This window comes from Stenella coeruleoalba, assembly GCF_951394435.1.
Source record: "Stenella coeruleoalba genome assembly, chromosome: 6".
In the NCBI taxonomy this organism is placed as follows: domain Eukaryota; kingdom Metazoa; phylum Chordata; class Mammalia; order Artiodactyla; family Delphinidae; genus Stenella; species Stenella coeruleoalba.
In genome coordinates this window covers 68,644,199-68,661,453 of record NC_137151.1, presented here as the reverse complement: position 1 = coordinate 68,661,453, position 17,255 = coordinate 68,644,199, and the positions used below count along the sequence as shown (strand labels likewise).

Genomic DNA, 17,255 nt, shown 5'->3' with positions numbered 1-17,255 from the left:
TTCTTTGTCTATTTTACACCACCTGTCTTTGGTCAATCTCTCTTTTCCTTTATATCTTTTTTACCTTCTATTTCCAGAAGGAGCAATAAAAGATGAAAGGGTGATAGAATCACAGAAAAAGGAGGTGGTAAGAGCAGAGAACTGGTGAGGGAAACAAAAGCAGAAAAAAAAGAAAAAAAAGACAAGATAAAGGCTGTGAGCAGCAATTGAAGCAAAACAAAAGCTCTCCAGTAGATTAAAATGGTGTATGTCCTATATTTGAAGCTATTTTTAGATAGGTAAGTGGGGGAGATGGCAAAAGAAATAAGGCAAGTCCCCCCAGATAAGCTTCATCTTGAATGTGATGCTGGTTCTTCATTGCAAAGACTATATTATCCAGGCAGCCTTAATGGGAAAGCACGTAAAGACAGACCTAAAAGCCTTAGGAGTACACAAGTTAAAGCTTTGGAATCCAAGATACTTATGGGGGTTTTCAATTAAAAATGAACTACCATGGCTGAGATCTGTGAAACTCACATAACTTCTCAAATAGAAAAGGGTGAGAAATATGAAAATTGCCTAACTATAGGTATTGAATTTTCAATGTCTATGTTTTAAATTAACAAATACTATCAAAGTTGGAATCAGTGACTAAAGGTTTAACTGTTATACGTATTTTTAAAAAATTGGTATAACTGTCATAAATTATGTAAGTTTAAGATACACAAAGTGTTGATTTGATACATGTACCTACTGCAATATGATTACCACCTTAGCTTTAGTTAACATATCTATCGCGTCACATAATACCATTATACTCATTTAAATATAGGTGATGAGTGTGATCCAAAGTTGTCCTAACTAGGCGTTACTATTGATTTCTGTCCCATTATACTGAGCCAGAGAAGATGCCGAGGTGTCAGACAGAAGCTGAATGGAACTTTTTTTCTTAGGTATGAAAGGACGGTCATTGGCATGTCTGAGTTGAACATCTAGTGTCATCTTTGTATGTTTTAGATATAAAGGATTTCTCTGAGGATAGGAGAGAAAGTGCTTGCTTATAAGGCTCCCCGAGGCCTGTGCTATAAAGTAATTTAAATTTTGCTAAAGCAGAGATTTGAGGAGCGTGCTCCAAGGCTGGCGAGACCGTCAATCAGCATGGTAATCACCCAGCACCCACATCTCAACGTGGCTTTCTCATTCTCTGCTCATAAGCAGTAACTCTTGAGAACTGATTAAAAAAATCATTTCCTACTAGAAAATGATTTTCCAAGTCGCTCAAGGACTAATTCTGGTCATAGAAGTAGAAAGTCTAGGAAACCAAAAGGTCTCAGGCAGAAAATACGTGTTTTGGGGTAAACTAAGAGAATGTACTATGAACAGCCAGGGGTGTTCATTTCTACGACGTAAACCAGTTTCACTGGCAACTCTGACATCTCTTTCGTATTGTAAATCCAGAAATGCCAAGGGTCTCCCACCCCACTGCATCCATGAGTTTCATGGGGCTGAACTAAGATTATTTTTAGTGTCTAGGAGGACCATACAGTAATTCATAGTTTTGATTATAAGAAAGACAGATTTATTCTTTCATCCAATCCATGAACATTACTTGCAAGAGTAACAAAATCAGAAAAAAACTGCAGGGAATAAAGTTCAGTATTAAATTATGATGTGAACTTAGTTCTAATATAAAAAATGGAATGGTCAGGAGTCATATCCTAAGTGGCAGCCACGCTATATACACTGATTTCTGGCCTCCAAGTTTTTAAGAAGCAATCATCCAGTCCCCTCCTCTTTCAGAAGTGACTTTAAAAGGAAGAATATATTTGTTCTTCATGGGTAGTAAAGGTCTTACAGATCTTTTCTTAGATTCCATAGTCTCTAATGCACCAGAACGTTCCTCTTTGGACAATATTCACTTTAGAGAAGATGTTGTTTCTTGTACTATGCAATCACACATTCTGGGCAGCAGTTAATCGGAGGGGAAAAATCTGTATTTTTCCTGACCTCGGGTCCTAGAAATTTGGTTTGAGGTTATGTTTGCCTCTTGGAAGCAAGCAATCCTCTCATAACTGGTCCCTCAAGGATTTCCTTTTTCAAGAAGAGATCTTATCACATTCTCCTTGCTCAGACATCTTCAACCACTTCTCAAGGCTTAGCTTCACATTTAAGATGGCTCTGAGATCTGAACCCTAATTCTTAGACCCTACCTTCTTTCTGACACTTATGTATACAATAGTCTAGCAAAGCCAGACCACCTGGTCCTCCTTGTCTCTTTCTAGGTCAGCACTCATGTTGTCCCTCAGGATGGAAGACTTCATCCTTAGTCTCTAGTTACTGGTTACCTGCCTTCCTTCAGGGCCACTTCAAAGGCTGTATCCTCTGTGACACTCTGCCTGGTCCCCTCAGCCTTATGATCAAGTTGTCTGCACATTCCTTTAGGTCCTGTAGCAGGTTATAAGCTTCCTGAGGACAGGAGGGTGGTTTCTTGTTCACACTGCCTTGTCCTAAGCGTCCAGCTTAGCACCAGCCCAACAAGATCCTCAACAAATATTGAACTGAAAATAGCTGCCCTGGAGCCAGAGATCCTGGCTTTTATATCTACTACTCCCCAATTAATTCACTACATAAAAAACCTTAGATAATGTATATAAAAAAAGGAGAAACTGGAATGAGAAGATAAAATAAGAAGTAAATCAGTGGTAAAATACTTTTAGGAGGCATAATAATGTTAACTTTACCTTGAGTATATTGCAAAGATGACAGAACTGGACATTGAACTACTACTAAGTGTTTTAGATAAGTCTTTGAACTTCTTTCAGTGAGAAGTCTTCTTCTATGGAGTTCAGTGTGCTTAAAAATATTAACCCATTATTCTGAGGGGCCAGTAGCAAATGAATGTGGGCTGTTCCAAAGTCACACATAAGATGGTAACCAAAGTGGAGAATGATACCAAACTCTGAACACTTAATTCATTGGTAAGATTCATCTCATTTACCCTCAAATCTCTGTGTCTTAGTTAACAAGACTGGTTCACTGGAAGGTGGTATTATGATTTTTTCCCCCAAGAAAGATACGCTGAAGTCCAAATTCGCAGTACCTCAGAATGTGACCTTGTTTGAAATAAGGTCTTTACAGATATAGTCAAGTTAAGATAATTCACGTGGGACCTAATCCAATATGATCGATGTCCTTATAAAAAGGGGAAATTTGGACACAGAGACACATGCACAGAAGGAAAACGATGTGAAGTGACACAGGGAGAATACTGTGTAAAGATGAACATTGGAGTGACATATCTACAAGCCAAGGGATGCCAAAGATGGCCAGCAACCCCTCAGACGCTAGGCAAGAGGCATGGAACGGATTCTCCCTCACAGCCCTCAGAAGGAACCGACCCTGCCGTCACACGGATCTCAGACTTCTAGCCTCCTGATCTAAGAAGCAATACATTCTGTTGCTCAAGCCACCCAGTTTGTGGCACTTAGTTCTAGCAGTCCTAGGAATCTAATACAGGTGGTGTTTCGTTACACCCTGGGGCAGCCCAAGCATCTCAGAAAGAACCACTTTACTCCCAGTTGGAGCACAGTTGTGCCTTTTACAGAGGCAGCTTTGAATCCTTTACGGGAACAGGTACTATTTAAATTATAGCCTAAGAGGTGCCTACGGAAGGTGGGATCTACATGAACTTAACAAATGCCTTTGGAAGGCTACTCTTAATATCTGTGAATGAGACTGAGCCATCTACATAGCACAGCCAGGACGAGTAGGCAGAGGAGGGTCAAGAGGATGCTCTTCTAGTGGTCATACCCATGACCCATTTCTAAAACTGCTGTGGCTACACACACTGAGAATGAACTCAGAACTGTTTTTACAATGCTCTGCGTGGATTTAATAGACACACAACTGTTCTAGGTGTTTACCTGTTGCTTCATTTAAAGCTGGCTCAAGGCGTATCGTTTCTAGAAAATGCTCTAAAATTTTTTCAGGTGTTCCTGACATCACAGTATACCTGGATAAGAAATAAAACCATCATTAGTTTTTCAAAAGAGGGCAAATCACTAATATATAACATTTTACATATCTGCGTTTTTGGGTTTTTTTTTTTGAGATCCCAGGGAACCATATGGACTCAACTTGTGACCCATATTCTCTGTAAGGTAAGAAGGATCATGTACCTTGTCAAAGTCACATAAGCAGGCAACAGAAACATCTCAAATTGAAGTAGTTACTAAAACATTATTCTTTTTTCCCTACATGGGACTAAAGTAAACTTCTTGGAGAGTGGCTCTAGCAGGCTGGGAACTGAGGCATTTCAGCCTTGTTTCAAGGGAGAGTGAAAAGGGACATGTAAATCCCGGGGCAGCTCAGGGCAAGGGGAAGTGACAGTAAACTAGGTTATCCATATATGGGTTACTTGTTGCAAAATTTCGACCGCACACTGGATTCCCCTGCCTATTTCTGGAATGCTCTGTGTTTCCCAACTGTACACTGGTATGTGCTTTGGAAATGCAGCTAAGAATAAGAGAAAAAAAAACAAACCCCCAAAACACCAATGAGCAAACAGACCCCAGTAGCATCTGAAGAGGAAATAAATCAGTAGTGGAACATCCCTGTAACTTATATCAAGGTCAAATGTCAATGAGTTGGCAGGGTGGGGGACGTTAGGCATCATATCAGAAGATCCAGCCATGAAGCTCTTCAATCAACATGGGAGGATGTAGTTTTTAAAATTGAAGGTGGGTTATTTCAAAGTCATATTCAAGACGGTCAAAAACAGTGGGTGAAAGCTATAGGCAAAATACATTAATGGGATCTGGGTAATCATATTCCAAAACGTAGACTTTGCTCTTCTGCTTGGCATTTCACTTAGGGCAAAATGACAGGGAATAAAAACAACAATGAAAATGAAATTCTCTTGTGTTTAGAAAGCAGCGGTAGAATTCAGCTCCAGGAGAACTCAGGGCTTTTGTGCCTCCTCACCAATACCCTTTCCCTGCCTGTTTGAGACCTCAGAGGAAGTGTGTTGAGAGCCCAAGAATATCTCTAATGTATTCAATCTCAGGGGCTTAACCTCCTGCCTGAGGGAGTGAAGAAGAGGCAATGCAACATACGACCCTGTGCCCGGGAACACGGAGTGAGTGAAGCAACCCCGGTTTTGAAGGAGATAGCAAATGCAGTCTATTTGGAAGGTAACTGTTACTTAAACCTATTGTGTGTGTGCATGTGCGTGTGTGCCCTCAGGACCAAAAGGAAGCTGAAGAATCAATCAATCTCTGAAAGAATCTGGCTTTGGAGCCTAGAGGAAGAGCCAGGGAATAAAAAAAAACAAACAACTACTTTAATCCAAAAAGTATGACCCTTTTCTCAAAGTAAACAGCATAGAAGAGGAGGGTTTTTCCTCTTATAGGCAATGACTATTTGAGGGAAGGAGAGGGCGAATCTATAAATGACTTTCAATACTTAAATGGAGAAATCTGCTGAGTTCATTCAATAATTCCTAAAATGTATGATTCTTTGATGACCCTTCCAAGGTGATCTGCAAGAGGAGCAGCATGTGGCCACACGAATAAGGAACTGGAGTTGGAGAGGGCAGCCAGAAGGCTGGCTTCCCATTCTGGTGTTCTTGGTTAGGACATTTCTTAGCTAGGGTTTTTGTCTGGCCAAAAAGAATAAGGGCTTGGGGCTTCCCTGGTGGCGCAGTGGTTGAGAGTCCGCCTGCCGATGCAGGGGACGCGGGTTCGTGCCCCAGTCCGGGAAGATCCCACATGCCGCGGAGCAGCTGGGCCCGTGAGCCATGGCCACTGACCCTGCGCGTCTGGAGCCTGTGCTCCGCAACGGGAGAGGCCACAGCAGTGAGAGGCCCGCTTACCGCAAAAAAAAAAAAAAAAAAAAAAAAAAAAAGAAAAAAGGCTTACCTGGGTGGCAAGCCTTGAATGCTCTCGGCTCACTAGTAAGAGAAAATGGCGTCTCTACTCTCTGCCCACCTGGTCAATTGCAGACATCAGGGCACCTGTCTTTTGCTGCCAAAGTCTTCCTCTAGTGGTACAACTGCCTTACCCTACCCTATCTCTCTTCTCAGCTCCACAGAAGGCTATTCAGGGGTTGGTAATCTCTCAGGACCAGGAACTCTGAAGAGGGAGGGGCAGGGAGCTTCTGGCCTGTGATCTTGCAGCTCTGGGCTTGGCGGAAACATGTTATTACTTTCTTTCAGGCTGGACACTGCCAGGTGCCTACTGCTTGACTTCTGTTTAAATGGAGAAGACTTGAAGACCAGACAGTATGGCTCTCTTCAGTTTATTGCATGAAGAAGTTACTGTAGTCCAAGTTAAAGAGAACCCTGATTGGTTACATTATCTAAGCTGTGAGGTTCTAAACTTGAGAGAGAAAAGTCTTTTTCTAACACCGAGTCCGGAAATGAGGACAAGTCTATCTGTATCCAGAACAAAAAAAGAGGTGGGGAATGGTGCCTAAAAGAGACTATCTTTCTGCAAACAGGATGGAGTTGAACGACTGGGTGGTTGATAGTCTAAGGAAAAAGCAACACAGTCACTAAAAACAGGAATAGTCATTTCAAATTCTCTCTTATTAAAACCACATAACCGGGGGCTTCCCTGGTGGCCTAGTGGTTGAGAGTCCGCCTGCCGATGCAGGGGACACGGGTTCGTGCCCCAGTCCGGGAGGATCCCACATGCTGTGGAGCGGCTGGGCCTGTGAGCAATGGCTGCTGAGCCTGCGCTCCGCAACGGGAGAGGCCACAACAGTGAGAAGCCCGCGTAACGCAAAAAAAAAAAACAAACCACAGAGCAGAAGATATCCAAAATGGTAGATATTTGAGGGCTTCATATAGTTTATCCGTCATGAGAAATACTGTCTTGCTATTGACATTTTAATATCACACTCAGAGTTGAGTGGCTTGAGGAGAGTCAGGCAGTTTTGAACGGTTAAGATGTACAGTCATCCCTCGGTATCCGCGGGGGGTCGGTTCCAGGACCCCCGCAGATACCCAAATCCATGGATGCCCAAGTTCCTTGTATAAAATGGTGTAGTATTTGCATATGACCTACACACTTCTCATATACTTTATTTTTATTTTTTTCTTCTTATATACTTTAACTCATCTCTATATTACTTATAATACCTAAGACAATGTAAATGCTATGTAAATAGTTGTAACTACAGTGTAAATGCTATTTAAACAGTTGCCAGTGTGCGGCAAATTCAAGTTTTGCTTTTGGGAACTTTTTGACAATTTTGTTTTCCCAGATATTTTCCATCTGTGGTTGGTTGAATCTGTGGATGTGGAATCCCCAGATACGGAGGGCCAACTGTATGCATAAACTATTCTGGATTTCTCAGGGTAAAGGTAAATCAGAAAAATAACGTTATCAGCACCAACATGGTGACCCTCTTTGAGCTGAAAAAAGATAATTTCTGAGGAGACAGGGGCCCTAAAGGATCCTAAATTTTAAGTCCCTCCAGAGACACGGTTGTTGCCACGTTTTTCGAGTTGTCCAGAACATCAGGTCAAAATTCACTTACACGGCGCCCCCTCGTTTCAACTTGGTCTGGCTCGGGAAAACTCAACACGGAAAATGACCCTTTGAAAGAGTGGCTTCTTACTCTTCAGGGAATGGTTGGCATGGTGCACTTCTGTGTATACCTGATATTTCCTAAATGGTGTGCTGTGAACATGCACGAGGCTTTGAATTATGTAAGAAATTTAGATTGGTCTACAGGACACAAATAAGGAGATATAACAGAAATCAGATCTAGGCCTAAAATAAATTGAATGCGTGTGGGCTCTCCTTTTCCCTTTAGTTCGATTTCATAAAAAAATCTATATTTGGAGAGCACTCTGAATGGAAGCTGTTGTAACATGCAAACGCTTTTGATCATCTTCACATGCCATAAAGAGGTGAAGGAAGGGGGCCTCCGGGGCCCTCTTGGTCAAATGGTTTAAGGTTGTGAAGAATTTAAGGCTTACTTTTTCAGGTAGCAAAATTTTCCTGAGACATCTGAGGCATTATTAAAGAATGTAGATGACCACTATAAAATGGCCTAGTTATACTTAAAAGCACTAAAGAAAATCACTGGGGGTAGTCCCAGACTTCACATAAAAAATATTTTCATTCTCATCCTCCTTTGTGGGCTGGAAGGACAACTGCTGAAAAACATGTGAACAGGAACATTTTTCAAGAATGCATAGTAGTGAAAAATAGAAAAATAATAAAGAATTCTGGATGGTAATTTTATAGGTTTGTAAGTGAAGGGATAGTTTTTTATATAGTCTATTTTATGTCAGCCCTTTTGAAATACATTGCTTTGCAACGTTTACTAGATAGTGTTGAGGAGAGAGTATCTATATGCCATATTTCACTAGAGTAAGTTGTGAGGCTAAGGGAGCATAGACTCAGAAGTTGGTCAAGCTGGACTTGAATGCAAGCTGTCATTAAAAGTGCTGTCATCCTGGGCAAGGAACTCACTTCTCTGAGCCTAAATTTTTCTATCATCTGTTAAAAGGGGTTGTAATAAGGATTAGATAAAATATGCAAGAAGTACTATGGCTCTTCAATAACGTTGTATTTCTTCCTGCCTTCTTTGCAGATACGTTGACTCATCCAGATGAAATGTCTGAGCCTTGGGCTTTCAGTCTAAACAATTAAAACTCATCATTTATGGTGAGTGTGTTGATTAATGGGAACATCCTGTTTACTTGGCAAAAAAAGAAAAATACTTGGGATGCACTCCATTTCAACATAGTCTGTGGCCGCATTTCTTTACCTACAGAATTGGTGTTTTTATTACTGTAAGATTAAAAATTAACGTTTATTTAAAAAATGAGATTCTGTCATTTTTAAATAATTTCTTAGAGCTACGTTTCCTAATTTCCCTAACTATTCAGATGTTCATACATTTGATTAAAAGAAGTCTCATGTAAGAAGTTGCAGCAAAAGATAGAACCGAACATAGACATACAGAAAAAGAGTCAAGTTAAATAGGTGACCTGATGTTAAATGTGAAGCAAATACCCTTCAGACGTTAGCAGGAATAAGTATGGATGAGGCCAAATGGATGTTTCCAGGCCACAGTCAATAGACTGTGTTGGGACTTGCCTGGTGGTCCAGTGGGTAAGACTCTGCGCTCCCAATGCAGGGGGCCTGGGTTCGATCCCTGGTCTGGGAACTAGATCCCACATGCCGCAACTAAGAAGCCTGCATGCCGCAACTAAGACCCGTTGCAGCCTAAATAAATAAATATTTTTTAAAAAATAGACTGTGTTATATTTGAAGTGTGGGTTTCCATCAAAGATGCTCATTCTGACCCCACGATGAAAACACTTCTTGAGAAATCCTACATATGAAATTCAAATACCAAAGGTTCTCCACACCCAGGGGCCTACGTATCCCTTGAGCCGCCTGGCACTCCTATGCCCATTGTTCTCTCCAAAGCTATTGCCTTCTGCTCCAAGCTATTACAGCTGCACACAGACAGAGGGAGTGTTTTTACAGTGGGGGAATATTCTCCCCCGAATTACTCTAGGCAGCACCGAGCTCGACGCAGTGCCAGAAACGGACACATTATACTCTACACGATGTGTGATTAGTCAATAGAGAGAAAAAAAGTCACACACACTGCCGTCTTCCACAAAAGAGGAGAACGTGCTATTGTAGAGATGATGATACCATGTGAAAAGGTTAATCATAGTCTGGCATTTGCAGTGTTGGATGCAAACCTACTTTTGCTGAGGCTGTGAGTTTCCTTGATTAGAAGCCCTGTTCCCTGCTGGGACCTTCTCCAGCACCAAGACATCTTGGTCATGTTCTTTAAGTCTGACTGTATTCGCCTCAACGTCCTGCAAATACAAATTACACCACATACAGATGCTGCCGTTTTTCTCAGACAATGAAAAAAATTTCAAATGCTTCAGAAACTCATTTGGTGCTTGTGATGCTAATTGTTGCATCTACAAATTAAGTCATTTTCAAAGTCAAGGGCTGGAACGGTCAGAGAAAGGACGAGATGAGGTTGGAGGCACGTGGTTTTAAAAGTCTGCTGTTACCCGAGATGCAGAAAATCAGCTGAGGAGAGAGGAGTGTGCTCAGAGAAACCTTTGGGAGAGGGTGGTACAGCGGAAAGAGAGAGGAGCCAGTGCACTTATTCTTGATAAATATATGTGGCAAATAGCACTCAGCTTCAGCAGAGTTCTTTCATTCTGATTATCTTCTGAGGGTACTTAGTTTTCTTAGGAGTGGCATGTTTTCCCTCTAATCAAAAGACTTGTAAAAACTATCAGTTTGAAACGTGTTAAAAACACTTTTCAGTTATTTGGAATAATTTTATAAATTATATCCATGATAATGGTCCTAATCTGATTCTTTCAAAGAATAATTGTGGCTGAGTGCAAACTTCATGTGTGTCAACTTCCAAAAGAGTAAAGTTCAAATTTCAATGTCATTAAAAAATGATTTATTAAAAAATCGTAATGCACGTTTCCTCCTCATTTGGTTCCTATTTTAAGAGACTGGATAAAAACCACATCAAATTCCATGTGGCATTTTTTCCTGTATTAGTCAATGCTTTAATCTTTAACTTAACTTTTTTTGCATCAAGAGAACGCATTCCTAAGACAAACTTTGTGTCAGAAATTTTGCTGCCAAAGGCAAAAGCTTAAGGTTGTGTAGGAATAGGTGTCCACACATAAGGGATGGGAAGGAGACTGTAAATCTTCATGAAATAATGCCAAATGTACCAGAAAGCACAGAAGGTGCATGTAGGATTTCAGGGTAGGAGAGAGAAAGATGCTCAGGCTGGGAAAGGCATAGAAGGGAGTCTGCTCTGTGAGCCAGCAGGGAAGGGAAAAGAGCAAAGTGATCCTGGAGGGAACAGTGTCTCTGGGTGAGGTGGGATAGACCATGGGCCACCTGAAAGGCCAGGGGTGCTGGGACAATATCACCATGCCCAGCGGTCCACAATCAGGCTTCCACCAGCTAAAGCTGGGTTGTCCCTCGCAAGAGACCAGGAGCTGGATGGTGGGGAGAACCTAGGGACCATCTATTCTAACCATCATCCACTCTCACAAATACTTTAACAAGCTTCCATTAGGCCCCTCTGCAGAGCCATCTCTAAGTGCAATCTCATGGCTCCTCCTACAACCCCAACTGTTCTTCACCTACTTGCCAGAGTCTGCAATTCCTTTAGTGTGAATCAATTTGACAAAAAGCACTTGAAATGAAAATGCTTGGTTAGAGTAACCGTGGTGGACATTAATTGCAACTAAAATGTAGTCACTTAATAAATCCAGAGGGAGTGTGAGGATATGAGAAAGATTCAGATTTGGGAAGAGACAGGAGGTTTAGGATAGAGAAAGACATGGAGAGGGAGGTGGGGAAGGACACAAAAGGGGAAACCTAGGATTGCAAAGAGAAATGTCTCAGGCTTTGGCATTTTGCCAAGGCATCCCTATTTGTCTTCAGTGCTCATGGACCCGTTCAGGTGTGTGCAGGGTTATTTGGTCCAGCACAGCGCGGCACATTTGCAGCCTTACTGGAATATCACCTCTGGACCCCAGAACCCACCCCAGCACATTGAACGTGCCAGGTTTGTAAGCAAGGCCCTCTGGCCCTAGAGCATTCATTAATCACAGTGCTGGCTCAATTAACACTACACTCATTCTTCTTATCTGACAAAAGTGAAAATGCGACGCCCCTCAGCCACACTTCACCTTGGACTCACCCTCAGGATCCGGTTAAAATCCTCCTTGTCTACTCTTAAGAAATGGCAGTTATCTTCTCGCAAGACGATGGAGGCAGCTCTCGGGGCATCATTCACTAGCGCTAACTTGCCGAAGTCATCGCCTTCGTGCAGCGTGCAGACCACACCCTGGAGAGAGCAACACATCCAGATGAAGGTGATCCCTGAAAGGGAGCAAACACCCACCTGCACCCCCCACCGCCGCAAAACACTGTATATATCAATAGGCTGTACCCAGGGATGTCAAGTGTGGGGGGAATCAGATAATTACGTTATAATGTTTCATTTCTCTTTCATTGAGTAATCTGGGCTAGGGCCTAACTTAAATGTATACATTATAATCCAGGAGCCCCAGAAAATTCAGTACTACTCTGAGTATAATAACTTAGATAACTTATGATTAGAGATGCTATAATGTCTTTTCTGTATAGAGTAACAACGTTGTAGCAAGTTTAATTGTAGCATTAAGTTGTTAATACTTAGAACCACTAGTATATGGAGCATAATAAAGTTTCAGAAAGAAAAAAAGATATATATACCTTGCCATAAATGACTACATTCACTGATCCTTTTAGAATAATGTACCAGGAGGTGCCTTCTTCCCCCTGGTTAAACACTAGATACAAAAAAATGAAAAGACTTATGACAAGAGTAGAAGCACATCAGTATAAATTACAGCTTATCAAATCATCATTTTTAAGTCCCCAGAATTATGCATTTAATTCCAGAAGGGAAAAAAAAATCACTGGCAAATACGAACTTATTCATGTGGAATATTACTTCCTTTTCTTTAGAATGTGAAAGGAACAGAAATACTGCACTCCTTGCTGTGCCCTAAAGATACGTATTCACTAGATACAAATTCACCAGCTATCCATTCCTTAAAGCAATACATTTCCCCCACAATTCATCAAAACTTACTAAGCTATAGAACACAGTTTTTAAAAGTATTCTGAATGGTAAAGTGAAGTTTGAAAACATGCAAATCAGCACTACATAGTGTCGATGGATGCATACCTACATATTTTTTAAAAAATGGGTTGGAATGATAACCGCATCATACAGGGTAGGAGTTACCTTGGGGAGGGGAAGAGAAGAATGAGATAAAGGAGGGAACAAGGAGCCTTCAAATGCAGAATTTCATTTTTTAGAAAATATAAAAAATGAAAAAATATGGCATAAGGTTATTATTTGATAAAAAATGTTTTTTAAAAAGGTGTTTGTGGGCTTCCCTGGTGGCGCAGTGGTTGAGAGTCCGCCTGCCAATGCAGGGGACACGGGTTCGTGCCCCGATCCGGGAAGATCCCACATGCTGTGGAGCGGCTGGGCCCGTGAGCCATGGCCGCTGAGCCTGCGCGTCCAGAGCCTGTGCTCCGCGGCGGGAGAGGCCACAGCAGTGAGGGGCCCATATACCGCAAAAAAAAAAAAAAAAAAGGTGTTTGTAACAATCTCTAGTTTTTCGTTTGAAATATTTAAGTATTTCATGATAAAATGAAAACCATCAGTGAGTGAAAAGAATAAGAAAAGTTGCAAGTCATCAGTGATCATAAAAATTTAAAAAATATTAAAAGTGAACCTTTAAAATGTGAAGGAAAGACATTCTTACTAAAGTAAATATCAATGTTAGAAATACCACTTTTGATGACTAAAAGTAAAATATTTGAAACTCATTTTTAATTCTTTTCGCTTTTACAATTCATGGTCTCTGCTTATTTGACTAACACAACTCAGTCGGAAGAAAGAGCAAGATTTTCCAAAGAATGTCTCTTGAAAAGTTAACACGTGTCCATTATAAATGTTTTCTATGTTTCACTGGGTTTAGGAAGTGTCAGTTTACATGGTGTGAAATTTATCTTTACTGTGGAACTCCTGAGAAAGGTAGCATGCTAGTGTGTGTTACTATTCTCCAAGAGAGATCAGAGAAAGAGGCATTTCCTGATCTGAATACACCGCTAACCATGTTTTTCAAGAAGCGTTTTGTACGACTAGTGGGAAATGCCAGCCGAAATAATTTTGCTCACTTTTTTTTTTTTGCGGTACGCCGGCCTCTCACTGTTGTGCCCTCTCCCGTTGCGGAGCACAGGCTCCGAACGCGCAGGCTCAGCGGCCATGGCTCACGGACCCAGCCGCTCCGCAGCATGTGGGATCTTCCCGGACCGGGGCGCGAACCCGTGTCCCCTGCATTGGCAGGCGGACTCTCAACCACTGCGCCACCAGGGAAGCCCTTGCTCACTTTTATTAATATGAAATTTCAATTTCTTGCTCCCAAATATGATCACAGAACTAAACTACAACGTGCACGCTGGAGAGATACTACATATTAGTATTGCATAAATATTTGGGGCAAAGAAATTCTCTCAGGCTCGGAGCTGTTAGTGAAAATGAGAGAAGAACAAGAAGGCAGGAGAGTATGCCAGTCTAACTAGCCTCTCAAGAGATAGATTAGTTTCTCTCAAGCCACAAACTGAAGTGAGGTCACTGTGAAAAGGTTTTGCCTGGGGTCCCCCCTGAAGAGCACTGACTTCATCTCACCCTCTTTAAACACTGCCTTGAGCCAGCAGGGGAGGGAGCAAGTGGAGACACAGGCTGGCAACTGCTCCCAGGCTGGCACCCAAAACCCAGCGGGCTGCAGAGTAAGGGATACGTGCTGGGAATAATCACAGGTCCAGAAAAACAAATGGTGCCACGTGACATCCTGGCAAGTCAGACCCAGACCCAAGAAAGGGGAGCATTTGCAGTCAGGCTCCCATGGCGCATGCTCGGGAGGGGGCCAGCCAGGCACCATGAACGATTAGTCTTCACTTACACACGGTTCCTCCTTTGGCGTGGGACTCGAAAATGAGAACACCTGCTAACTCCCGTTTCACCTAGAAGGAAAAGAGAAGGAATGTGGGGGAAAGGCCAGATTGGGGGGGGGCTGGGGAGGGACTTGTTCTCTTTCTGAACAGTGCTGACTTCCACGCGGACACCTCCCACTCTGCTTTGCTGCTCCTCCTGTCTAGAACCACTTCCACTAGATGTGCCACTAGATTGTTTTTTAGTTTTTTAAAAAATTGAAGTATAGTTGATTTACAATGTATAGCAAAGTGATTCAGTTATGCATATATATATATTTTTTCAGATTCTTTTCCATTTTAGTTTATTACAAGTTATTGAATATAGTTCCCTGTGCTATACATTAGGACCTTGTTGTTTATCTGTTTTATACATAGTAATGTATATCTGTTATTATCAAATTTCTAATATATCCCTCCCCTCCTTCTCCTTTGGTAGCCCTAAGTTTGTTTTCTATATCTGTGAGTCTATTTCTGTCTTGTAAATAAGTTCCTTTGTATAATTTTTTTAGGTTCCACATGTAGGAGATATCATATGATATTTGTCTTTGTCTGACTTACTTCACTTAGTATGATAATCGCTAGGTCCATCCATGTTGCTACAAATGGCATTATTTCATTCTTTTTATGGCTGAGTAGTATTCCATTGTATATATGTACCACATCTTCTTTATCCTTTTATCTGTTGATGGACATTTACGTTGCGTCCATGTCTTGTGCCACCAGACTCTTAAAGCTTTTTACAAAAGATGTTTTATAAGCTAATTCGTACAAGACAACCTCCCTAGAGACTGTTTAAACTTGGCTTCACATGTATGAACTAGGCAATTTCTCTGCCTGTCTTGCATCTCAGTGAGAGGGTGAGAGCAGCCACAATATCGTGACTCTTGCTCCTGGAGGCTCTTCTTTGCATCACACATCATGCATCACCGCAAACATGTTAGAAAACTCAATGTCTTGAAGTTGAATAATAAAGCTTAAATGTGTGAGCTATTTCTTTTTAATTCCAAACTATGGTCCCAAATTATGTTCTCTCTCCCTAAGAACCAAATAACCTGAGATCTTCCACAGTGCCTGGGTATCTGGGATTTGAGGTAGAAGACTCCTCCTTTCCACTACCCACAATCCTCCCAATTCCACCAAGGCTGGGGAAGTCAGAACATGCGCATGCTGGGGACCCGGACAACAGGTAGGGAAAAGGGGTCTTCCCTCACTTCCCTCTCCGGCATGAGCTCGTGGAGCCTCGGCTGCTGCCCCTACGAATGCAGGAGCTCCCCGGGTGAGGCCCCCGGGCACTAGACCTATCCCACCATGGAGAGAGTGAAGATGACAGCAGGGTGGTGGGAGGGAGGGGAGCCTGGGCTGGACCAGACCCCTGGATACTCCATGTAGGTGAGCAAGCTCCCGGATCCCCAGTGGTGCAGGGAGTGGGAGGGATGTGAAGGCAGTCCTGTCTGGGTTGAAGGGGGAAGGATCTGGAACCCTTCTGCTTGGGGTTGTGGTGAATGCCTCACTGCTCTCAGTGGAGACCTGAACTCTACCCCCGCCCAGAACAGGGACTACAGGCACTGCCACCATGTGACAGTGACAGCATAATATCGCCTAGTGAGCTGGGGATGAAAGACAGATTAAGCAGATGGGCATTGCTGAGGGGTCCCGCATAAAACCTGTGATCCGTGGATGCTGGGACAGCTTCTTTTATTACCATTATCATTACTGAATTATTAGCATATAGGAGACTTGTGTTGCCTGGAAATTGTGTTTCTCTGTCCCTCCTATGGCAGGAGACATTTCTGTCCACTGTTCTTCTAAACACCCTAGTCACGTAAAAGTTCAGAGTCAGATACGGCCGTTGGGCCATTGTTCACTAGCGGGTACTGCTCTTGTGTCCTAAGATATCTGAACTAATGCTCTCTTGCACCTTCTGCTTCCTTTCTCAATCTGGCAGCAAACCTGGGTGGAGCTGGCCCCTTGGGCCAGGGCTGGTCGTCTTGATTTCTTTCCCCCCCCGAGCCCCGCTCCTGCACGCGGCTCTATATGTCATGGAAGGGACACCCCTCTTAAGGCCTGGCTCTCTTGTCTAGGTATGCGGGTTCCAAGACTCAGGAAGTTTGAAGCGTATGTTCCAGTTCTGCTCACATCATGCTGCCTTGGTGTTTAGGGCAGCTACTAATAACGTAGTGATACTTGATTCTTTTTTGGTGATTGCACATGGGCGTAGCTTCCTTAGCATCTCGTGAGAAACAGGAGGGGCCGTTTGTGAGGGAGAATTCAGGCGTTCCTGCCCCTCGCCCACACTCTCCAATACTCTCCTTCAGGCCTAACAGTGCATTTAACTCAAACTGTGCGCCCCTCCCCTCCGCCTCAGCTAAGAGACAACTTACCGTGGTAGAAAGATGGGATAAGGCTTTAATGTGAAGGAGTTCTTCATAGATAATTTCTAGGTCATCCACGGTCCTCTGGCCAGGTCTACAAAGAAAAAAAAGTAACAAGGAAATAATGAGATAAAAGTCATTGCTAAGGGCTTGAAATATAGAGGTGACTTCGGGGGTCAGTAACATGTTCAGGAAATTCTTAGCAGAAATCCCGATTAAAAAAACATCGGCAGAGGGAGAGAGTATGCTATGATCATTCCTAAAGGGATTTTTGACATGAATGTGTTCCTTGATGGAAGGACATGGAAGAAAT

General features: G+C 42.5%; 1 protein-coding gene across 8 annotated transcripts in view; it reads right to left on the bottom strand.

Moving 5' to 3' along the window:
- The window catches only part of RAPGEF4 (Rap guanine nucleotide exchange factor 4), a 318,083-nt gene that overhangs the window by 48,765 nt on the left and 252,063 nt on the right, over positions 1 to 17,255 (bottom strand). For all 8 annotated transcript variants that reach the window (XM_079923817.1, XM_079923822.1, XM_079923821.1 and 5 more), the window contains 6 exons: positions 16,952 to 17,036; positions 14,540 to 14,600; positions 12,273 to 12,349; positions 11,716 to 11,862; positions 9,720 to 9,835; positions 3,903 to 3,991 (listed from right to left, as the gene is read on the bottom strand). In XM_079923817.1, coding sequence (XP_079779943.1) covers positions 3,903 to 3,991; positions 9,720 to 9,835; positions 11,716 to 11,862; positions 12,273 to 12,349; positions 14,540 to 14,600; positions 16,952 to 17,036 — 575 coding nt within the window. The remainder of the gene's footprint in view (positions 1 to 3,902; positions 3,992 to 9,719; positions 9,836 to 11,715; positions 11,863 to 12,272; positions 12,350 to 14,539; positions 14,601 to 16,951; positions 17,037 to 17,255) is intronic.